The 10,655-nt window shown below is 46.3% G+C and overlaps 1 gene segment (V, D, J or C); it reads right to left on the bottom strand.

The window, feature by feature from the left end:
- Window positions 1–5,347: 5,347 nt before the first annotated feature.
- On the bottom strand, window positions 5,348–5,842 carry LOC137361220 (T cell receptor beta variable 30-like). The segment is given in 2 exon segments: window positions 5,348–5,641; window positions 5,758–5,842. Coding segments are annotated over 2 exon segments (297 nt in total).
- Window positions 5,843–10,655: the final 4,813 nt, after the last annotated feature.

Below are 10,655 nucleotides of genomic sequence, written 5' to 3'. Positions count from 1 at the left end.
GCCTTGTAATCTGTTCTTAAAATGTAGAGGCTACCTCACGAAAAGAGCCTTATCACATGGATGGAGCATTTTAATCATTAATATTGTATTGATATAATCTGAATCGAAGGAGAACAAGAAGATACAACAATATCAACAAAATAGCAAACCATGATATATCACTGATGGAACTGCGAGATGTAAACAATGACGTTAGATATATGATAAACAACAGAGGGATGGATATACACTTAGACAGACAAGAGCCAGATAAATCGATCGATGACAAATATATATAGATGACAGAGTAAATAGATAAATAGATAAATAGAGATAAATAGAGATATGTATCGATAGCTGGAGGGATCGATAGAGCAATGGATGGATAGACAAATGGAACAATAGAAAGATAGATGGAGCAATAGGTGGATAGATAGATAGATAGATAGATAGATAGATAGATAGATAGATAGATAGATAGATAGATAGATAGATAGATAGATAGATAGAGAGAGATAGAGAGATAGATAGATAGAGAGATAGAGAGATAGAGAGATAGAGAGATAGATAGATAGAGAGATAGATAGATTGAGAGATAGATAGATTGAGAGATAGATAGATAGATAGATAGATCGATATAGACCCCAATCATTGACCCACCTCACTGACCCCACTCACTGACCCCACTCACTGACCCCACTCACTGACACCACTCACTGACTCCACTCACTGACCCCACTCAGTGACCCCACACACTGACCCCACTCACTGACACCACTCACTGACTCCACTCACTGTCCTCTCTCACTGACTCCACTCACTGTCCCCACTCACGGACCCCACTCAGTGACCCCACTCAGTGACCCCACTCAGTGACCCCACTCACTGACCCCACTCACTGACCCCACTCACTGACTCATCTCACTGACCCCACCCACTGACACCACTCACTGACTCCTCTCTTTGACCCCAGTCACTGACACCACTGACTGACCCCACTCACTGTCTCCACTCACTGTCCCCACTCACTGACCCCACTGACTGACCCCGCTCACTGACTCCACTCACCGACACCACTCACTGACTCCTCTCACTGACCCCACTCACTGAGTCCACTCACTGTCCACACTCACTGACCCCACTTACTGACCTCACTCACTGACTCCACTGAGTGACTCCACTCACTGACTCCAGTCACTGACCACACGCACTGACCCCACTCACTAACCCCTGTCACTGACCCCACTCACTGACTACGCTCACTAACCCCGCTCACTAACCCCGCTCACTGACTCCACTCACTGTCCCCGCCCACTGACCCCACTCAATGACCTCACTCACTGACTCCACTGAGTGACACCACTCAGTGACTCCACTCACTGACTCCACTCACTGACCCCACGCACTGACCCTGCTCACTAACCCCGCTCACTGACCCCACTTACTGATCCCACTCACTGACTCCCCATTGACCCCGCTTACTAACCCCACTCACTAACCCCGCTCACTGACTCCACTGACTGTCCCCGCTCACTGTCCCCGCTCACTGACCCCACTCACTGACCCCACTCTTAGACTCCACTCACTGCCTCTGCTCACTGACTCCACTCACGGACTCCACTAACATCCTCCACTCACTGTCCCTGCTCATTAACCCCACTCACTGACCTCACTCACTGACTTCAGTGAGTGACACAACTCAGTGACTCCACTCACTGACTCCACTTACTGATCCCACTCACTGACTCCCCACTGACCCTGCTCACTAACCCCACTCACTGACCCCACTTACTGATCCCACTCACTGACTCCCCACTAACCCCGCTCACTAACCCCGCTCACTAACCCCACTCACTGACTCCACTCACAGACTCCACTCACTGCCTCTGCTCACTGACCCCGGTCACTGACCGCACTCACTGACCCCACTCACTGACCTCACTCACTGACTCTACTGAGTGACACCACTCATTGACCCCACTCACAGATTCCACTCACTGACTCCACTCACTGACCCCACTCAATCTCCCAGATCAATCCCTATAATAATCCTTCATTCTCTAGATCAATCCCTATAATAATCCTTAATTCTCCAGATCAATCCCTATAATAATCCCTCATTCTCCAGATCAATCCCTATAATAATCCTTCATTCTCCAGATCAATCCCGATAATAATCCCTCATTCTCCAGAGCAATCCCTATAATAATCCTTAATTCTCCAGATCAATCCCAATAATAATCCCTCATTCTCCAGATCAATCCCTATAATAATCCTTCATTCTCCAGATCAATCCCAATAATAATCCCTCATTCTCCAGATCAATCCCTATAATAATCCTTCATTCTCCAGATCAATCCCTATAATAATCCCTCATTCTCCAGATCAATCCCTATAATAATCCTTCATTCTCCAGATCAATCCCTATAATAATCCTTCATTCTCCAGATCAATCCCTGTAATATCCCTTTATTGTCTCTATCTCTGTCTCCCTCTCTGTCTCAGTCTCTTTAACTCTGTCTGTCGTTTTTGCTTTCTCTCACTAGATCTCTCTCTGTCACACACATACACTCTCTTCCCTTCTCTAACAAAGTGGGTGTCCTTGTCCTGTTCATGTATATCAAGCTGGATCTGCAGACCTCCCGCTCTTTCCGTTTTCTCACTAAATCCTTTTCAAAGCCATTGTCCATTCCATGGTCCTGGAACCCCCTCTGCTGTCCCTGTGCAGAAGGTAAACACAGGGTCAGTGCATAAAAAATCCAGATTATTGTCATTGATTCCGGATAGTTACATTCTGAGATCTCGTGACATCCTTATTCATCGTTCATTGCACCCTCGCCAGTACCTGTAAATCTAAAATCTCACTACAATATTAACGCAGCTCTTTTTATTGTAATAAACACTTTCACTCTGCAAAAGGGAACAGCAGGTCGAGGCACCGAACGGTTTTACCCTCCACAGGTGTTTCCTGCTGCCTTTAGGGTTTTTGTTGAATTGCTCCATCTCTCTGAGTCACTGTGATTACTCCAGGCACAGGAATATACGGCCGAATGATTCTCCCGTCGGCTGGAGGACTCCAGGTCGAACGTGGAGTCAGTCGGTCTTTCGGTGGTGAAAGCCTCCACCGTCCCCTTTGAGTTCACCCCTTGTGCAGTTAGGGAGTAAAACATCAGCTGCAGCTCCTTCCCCGGGTATTGTCTGTACCAGTATTTGTAAGGGTCACTGCTACCATCCACGGTGCATTTCAGCTTCACCTGCTCACCAGGAAATTTGGAGACAGCGGCGGGTAGTCTGTGAGTTCACATCTGGGAAAGAGACAGGGAGAGGACGAGATCAATAAACAGGGAACTTCAGTCCAGTGGGGAGAGAGAAAGAAATAGATAAATAAATAAAAACATAACCAAAAGAAATGTGAAGTAGAAATATTGTTTCAATGAAATCTCAATGAATCAGCAAAGGGGAGAGAGCAGGAGTGATGAGTGCTGTCAATAACCAACCCACTCTTTACAAATCATTGGAAGGAACAGGATCTGTATCTGTGTGTGTGTATGCGCGTGTGTGCATCTTCCTCTCTCTTTCTTACTATTTGTTGCTCACTCTCTCTCTGCATGTCTCGAGCTTTGTCTCCCATTCTTTCTCTCTCTTTTTCTCTCTGTATCTGTGTGTGCGCACGCGTGTGTGTGCATCTTCCTCTCTCTGTCTCACTCTGACCCCTTCATTTATGCTGAGTGTTTCCTCTCTATGTCTCCCTGATTCACCCTCTCTGTCTCGATGTTTAATCGCCAGATGTATTGAGTTCCTGTACATTTGGGAGTTGTTCGCCTCTTTGCAGTGAAGGTTAGAGGGAGGTTAACCAGACTGGTGCCAGGGATGAGGGACTTCAGTTACTGTGGAGAGACTGGAGAAGCTGGGGGTTTCTCTCCTTAGAGCAGAGAAGGTTAATGGTAGATGTGATCCAGATATTGAAGATCATAGAGGATTTTGATAGATAATTGATGATGAACGACATCTTCTACTGGTTATTATATAGAAAATCTATGAAAAGACAGTCATTTGTTACATTACTGCAGTATATTTAATTAGTTCACACGAACTGTAATCGCCTAAAGATAGAGTTAGATGGATACAGAGACAGAGAGATATTTAAACAGGTAGAGAGATAGATAGATAGAGAGACAAAGAGATCGACAACCAGGTAGAGAGATAGATAGAGAGAGAGACAGTCAGGTAGACAGATTGATATAGAGAGAGGTAGAGAAATAGAGAGATGGAGGGAAAGTCAGATAGGTAGAGAAATATCGAGCTAGATAGAGAGACAGTCAGGTAGACAGATAGATATAGAGAGAGGGAGAGAAATCGAGAGATAGATAGAGAGACAGTCACTGCCCCTGTAAAAGACAGGAATGTATATCGGCATTCTCTCATTTTACACCAGCTTGGTAGATAGAGTGAGAGAGAGGGATGGAAATAAAGGGAGAGAGAGGGATGGAGAGAGATGGATGGAGAGAGGGATGGAGAGGGAGAGAGTGGAATGCAGAGAGGGAGCGATGGGAATGTATTGATCAGTCGTGATCTCATTGAAGGGCGGAGTGTTTCCGAGGTGATGAATGTTCTCGTTGTGTTCCCAGGTCACTGTCAAAGTGTGTTCCAGACTCTGATGTTTATCATGGTCCTACAGCGCACTCTGCTGTCCCTTTGGAGAAAGAAAACACAGTGACATAACACCACACCGTTTGTTTCTATCTGTCCATCCATCCATCCATCCATCCATCTATCTATCTATCTATCTATCTATCTATCTATCTATCTATCTATCTATCTATCTATCTATCTATCTATCTATCTATCTAGCTATCTATCTATCTATCTAGCTATCTATCTGCCAGTCTGTCTGGCTTTATCTGATCTTCATTTCACATATTAAAATATTTATTAACCTCTCAAAGACCGCTGAACGTTGACCCTTCAGTCTTCACCTTTGTGGAGCAAAGATCCCCCGATGCTCAAATTATCTTGATAACTTTAACCTCTGTGTTCTGATATCATTCCTGTAAAGTCTATTTCACAATTCCCCTGTGTTTCTATATCTTCGTCTTCTTTGGCCTCCTTATCTCGAGAGACAATGAGGAAGCGCCTGGAGGTGGTCAGTGGTGTGTGGAGCAGCGCTTGGAGTGGCTATAAAGGCAAATTCTAGAGTGACTTTCTATTAAATTTCGCCCTGTCTTCTTGTGAAAAACATGTTCCCAATAATAAAAAAAACAACACCCAACAAGACGCAGCACCACCTGGTTTTATCTGAAACAGGTGTTTCCTGCTGCCTTTGGGGTTTTTGTTGAACTGCTCCATCTCTCTGAGTCACTGTGAAGACTCCAGGCACAGAAATACACGGCCGAGTGATTTTCCTACAGGCTGGAGGACTCCAGGTTGAACTGGGAGTCAGTCGGTCTCTCGGCAGTAAAACCGTCCACCGTCCCCTCTGGATCCACATAGTTAGCAGTATTGGAGTAAAACATCAGCAGCGGCTCCTTCCCCGGCTCTTGTCTGTACCAGTACATGTAGAGGGTACTGCTGCTCCCCTCCACAGTGCACCTCAGTTCCATTCCTTTCCCGCGAAATCTGGAGACAGCGGCGGGAGTCTGGTGGATATTCTTTGAGTTCACATCTGGGAGAGAGATGGAGAGAGGAGGAGATCAGTAAACAGGGAACTTCTGGGAATGAAAGAAAAACAGGGAGAGGAGAGAAAGGTTCTGAAGGATAATCCTTGTATTTGGCACTCACGTTGAACCAGGATTATCAGAGCCAGGAACAGATACATCGCCCACTTGACACTGCTCTCTCAAACAGCAAAGGCAGTGGAACAGAGGGGATCAGTTCTGTGACTAACCAATCCGCTCTTTACAAATCATTGAGGAAAACATGAAGGGCATGAGGAAGTGATGCAGTGTTGGACACGCCCCTTTCCACCACCCAACCAATCAGAATGGACGTGGTTGCTTTTGCTGGTTGAGTGACTGGATTAAGTGTTGTTAATATCCCCAACAAGGGTGTCTGTTGTTCAGTTTCTAATTTACTGATTAGAACTCTCCAGTTGTTCATATCCAGATTTCCAAATGAACCTCATCGGCATTCCCAAATTACCCACATGTAGATTTCCAATTACAGACATCTGGATTCCAAATGATCTGCTCCTGTCGGGGATGTATTAGTGTGTTGGTAATTTAACGAGACTCCTAATCCACAGTCTCTGCTAGTGTTTTAGCGATGTGGGGTGAATCCCACCAATACAGATCATGAAATTTCAATGCCATTAATAAATCTGGATTTTATTTTGGAAAGAAAGCTCGTCTAATCGTGTCCATTGTTTCAAAAATCCATCCAGTTCTCTGACGACTATGAGGGAAGGAAATCTGCCGCCTTCACCTGGTCTGGCCTACATGTGACTCCAGATCCACACAATGTGTTTGACTATTAAATGCCCTCTGCAATGGCTCAGCAAGCCTCTCAGTTCAAGGGCAATTAGAGATGGGCAATAAATGCTGGCCGAACCAGCGAGGCCCACATCACATGAACGAATTAAGAAAACAACAGCTAGATGTTGATTCTCAAATAGTCAGGTGGGACTCCTGGCAAACGTTTTCTGCAACACAGGCCCGAGGGATGTAGGTGGAACAATATCTGGGTCATACTGGGCTGCTGATCTATTCTACAGCTTGGTCTGTGCTCATTTTGGATATACCGTTTTGGATACTGTTGGGGGGGGGGACGACTTACCAGGGGTAAGCAATGGGGTACAGGTCTCTGGTGCAGAGTCTGTCCCTGTTGCTCAGAAGGGAAGGGGGAAGAGGAGCAGAGCATTAGACATTAGGGACTCCATAGTTAGGGGAACAGAGAGGAGGTTCTGTGGGAACGAGAGAGACTCACGGTTGGTGTGTTGCCTCCCAGGTGCCAGGGTTTGTGATGTCTCGGATAGTGTTTTTGGGATCCTTAAGGGGTAGGGGGAGCAGCCCCAAGTCGTGGTCCACATAGGCACCAACGACATAGGTAGGAAGAGAGATGTGGATTTAAGGCAGAAATTCAGGGAGCTAGGGTGGAAGCTTAGAGCGAGAACAAACAGAGTTGTTATCTCTGGGTTCTTGCCAGTGCCACGTGCTAGCGAAGCGAGGAATAGGGAGAGAGAGGAGTTGAACACGTGGCTGCAGGGATGGTGTAGGAGGGAGGGTTTTGGTTTCCTGGATAATTGGGGCTCTTTCTGGGGTAGGTGGGACCTCTACAAACAGGATGGTCTTCACCTGAACCAGAGGGGTACCAATATCCTGGGGGGGAGATTTGCTAGTGATCTTCGGGGGGTTTTAAACTTATTCAGCAGGGGGATGGGAACCTAAATTGTAGTTCCAGTGTACAGGCTGTTGAAAGTAGTGAGGTAGGGGATAAGGTTACAGGGACGCAAGAGGGCACTGGCAAGCAAGAACTTGGTTTAAAGTGTGTCTACTTCAACGCCAGCAGCATCCGGAATAAGGTGGGTGAGCTTGCAGCATGGGTTGGTACCTGGGATCTCGATGTTGTGGCCATTTCGGAGACATGGGTAGAGCAGGGACAGGAATGGATGCTGCAGGTTCCGGGATTTAGATCTTTCAGTAAGAACAGAGAAGATGGTAAAAGAGGGGGGTGGGGGTGGGGTGTGGCATTGTTAATCAAGGAGAGTATTACGGCGGCAGAAAGGACGTTTGAGGACTCGTCCACTGAGGTAGTATGGGCCGAGGTTAGAAACAGGAGAGGAGAGGTCACCGTGTTGGGAGTTTTCTATGGACCTGTGGGGCGGCACAGTGGCACAGTGGTTAGCACTGCAGCCTCACAGCTCCAGGGACCCGGGTTTGATTCTGGGTACTGCCTATGTGCAGTTTGCAAGTTCTCCCTGTGCCTGCGTGGGTTTTCTCCGGGTGCTGCGGTTTCCTCCCACAAGCCAAAAGACTTGCAGGTTGGTAGGTAAATTGGCCATTATAAATTGTCACTAGTATAGGTAGGTGGTAGGGAAATATAGGGACAGGTGGGGATGTTTGGTAGGAATATGGGATTAGTGTAGGATTGGTATAAATGGGTGGTTGATGGTCGGCACAGACTAGGTGGGCCGAAGGGCCTGTTTCAGTGCTGTATGTCTAATCTAATCTAATCTAGACCTCCGAATAGTTCCAGAGATGTAGAGGAGAGGATAGCAAAGATGATTCTCGACAGCAGCGAGAGTAACAGGATAGTTGTTATGGGGGACTTAAACTTTCCAAATATTGACTGGAAATACCATAGTTTGAGTACTTTAGATGGGTCAGTTTTTGTCCAGTGTGTGCAGGAGGGTTTTCTGACACAGTATGTAGACAGGCCAACCAGGGGCGATGCCACATTGGATTTGGTACTGGGTAATGAACCCGGCCAGGTGTTAGATTTAGATGTAGGTGAGCACTTTGGTGATAGTGATCACAATTCGGTTAGGTTTACCTTAGCAATGGGCAGGGACAGGCATATACAGCAGGGCAAGAATTATAGCTGGGGGAAAGGAAATTATGATGCGATTAGGCAAGATTTAGGATGCGTAGGATGGGGAAGGAAACTGCAGGGGATGGGCACAATCGAAATGTGGAGCTTATTCAAGGAGCAGCTACTGCGTGTCCTTGATAAGTATGTACCTGTCAGGCAGGGAGGAAGTTGTCGAGCGAGGGAGCCGTGGTTTACTAAAGAAGTTGAAGCGCTTGTCAAGAGGAAGAAGAAGGCTTATGTTAGGATGAGACGTGAAGGCTCAGTTTGGGCGCTTGAGAGTTAGAAGCTAGCCAGGAAGGATCTAAAGGGAGAGCTTGGAAGAGCGAGGAGAGGACACGAGAAGTCATTGGCGGATAGGATCAAGGAAAACCCTAAGGCTTTCTATAGGTATATCAGGAATAAAAGAATGACTAGAGTTAGATTAGGGCCAATCAAGAATAGTAGTGGGAAGTTGTGTGTGGAATCAGAGGAGATAGGGGTTGCGTTAAATGAATATTTAGCATCAGTATTTACAGTAGAGAAAGAAAATGTTGTCGAGGAGAATACTGAGATACAGACCACTAGGCTAGATGGGATTGAGGTTCACAAGGAGGAGGTGTTAGCAATTTTGGAAAGTGTGAAAATAGATAAGTCCCCTGGGCCAGATGAGATTTATCCCAGGATTCTCTGGGAAGCCAGGGAGGAGATTGCAGAGCCTTTGTCCTTGATCTTTATGTCGTCATTGTTGACAGGAAAAGTGCCGGAAGACTGGAGGATAGCAAATGTTGTCCCCTTGTTCAGGAAGGGGAGTAGAGACAGCCCTGGTAATTATAGACCTGTGAGCCTTACTTCGGTTGTGGGTAAAATGTTGGAAAAGGTTATAAGAGATAGGATTTATAATCATCTTGAAAAGAATAAGTTCATCAGCGATAGTCAGCACGGTTTTGTGAAGGGTAGGTCGTGCCTCACAAACCTTATTGAGTTTTTTGAGATGGTGACCAAACAGGTGGATGAGGGTAAAGCCGTGGATGTGGTGTATATGGATTTCAGTAAGGCGTTTGGTAAGGTTCCCCATGGTAGGCTATTGCAGAAAATACGGAAGTATGGGATTGAAGGTGATTTAGTGATTTGGATCAGAAATTGGCTCGCTGAAAGAAGACAGAGGGTGGTGGTTGATGGTAAATGTTCATCCTGGAGTTTAGTTACTAGTGGTGTACCGCAAGGATCTGTTTGGGGGCCACTGCTGTTTGTCATTTTTATAAATGACCTGGATGAGGGTGTAGAAGGGTGGGTTAGTAAATTTGTGGATGACACGAAGGTCGGTGGAGTTGTGGATATTGCCGAAGGATGTTGTTGGTTACAGATGGACATAGATAGGCTGCAGAGCTGGGCTGAGAGATGGAAAATGGAGTTAAATGCGGAAAAGTGTGAGGTGATTCACTTTGGAAGGAGTAACAGGAATGCAGAGTACTGGGCTAATGGGAAGATTCTTGGTAGTGTCGATGAGCAGAGAGATCTTGGTGTCCAGGTACATAAATCCCTGAAAGTTGCCACCCAGGTTAATAGGGCTGTTAAGAAGGCATACGGTGTGTTAGTTTTTATTAGTAGGGGGATCGAGTTTCGGAGCCACGAGGTCATGCTGCAGCTGTACAAAACTCTGGTGCGGCCGCACCTGGAGTATTGCGTGCAGTTCTGGTCACCGTATTATAGGAAGGATGTGGAAGCTTTGGAAAGGGTACAGAGGAGATTTACTAGGTTGTTGCCTGGTGTGGAGGGAAGGTCTTATGAGGAAAGGCTGAGGGACTTGAGGTTGTTTTCGTTGGAGAGAAGGAGGAGGAGAGGTGACTTAATAGAGACATATAAGATAATCAGAGGATTAGATAGGTTGGATAGTGAGAGTCTTTTTCCTCAGATGGTGATGGCAAACACGAGGGAACATAGCTTTAAGTTGAGGGGTGATAGATATAGGACAGATGTCAGAGGTAGTTTCTTTACTCAGAGAGTAGTAGGGGCGTGGAACGCCCTGCCTGCAACAGTAGTAGACTCGCCAACTTTAAGGGCATTTAAGTGGTCATTGGATAGACATATGGATGAAAATGGTATAGTTTAGGTCAGATGGGTTCACAGGTCGCCGCAACATCGAGGGCCGAAGCGCCTGGACTGCGCTGTAA

This window comes from Heterodontus francisci, unplaced genomic scaffold (genome assembly GCF_036365525.1).
Source record: "Heterodontus francisci isolate sHetFra1 unplaced genomic scaffold, sHetFra1.hap1 HAP1_SCAFFOLD_398, whole genome shotgun sequence".
In the NCBI taxonomy this organism is placed as follows: domain Eukaryota; kingdom Metazoa; phylum Chordata; class Chondrichthyes; order Heterodontiformes; family Heterodontidae; genus Heterodontus; species Heterodontus francisci.
This window is presented reverse-complemented; position numbering and strand designations above follow the sequence as displayed.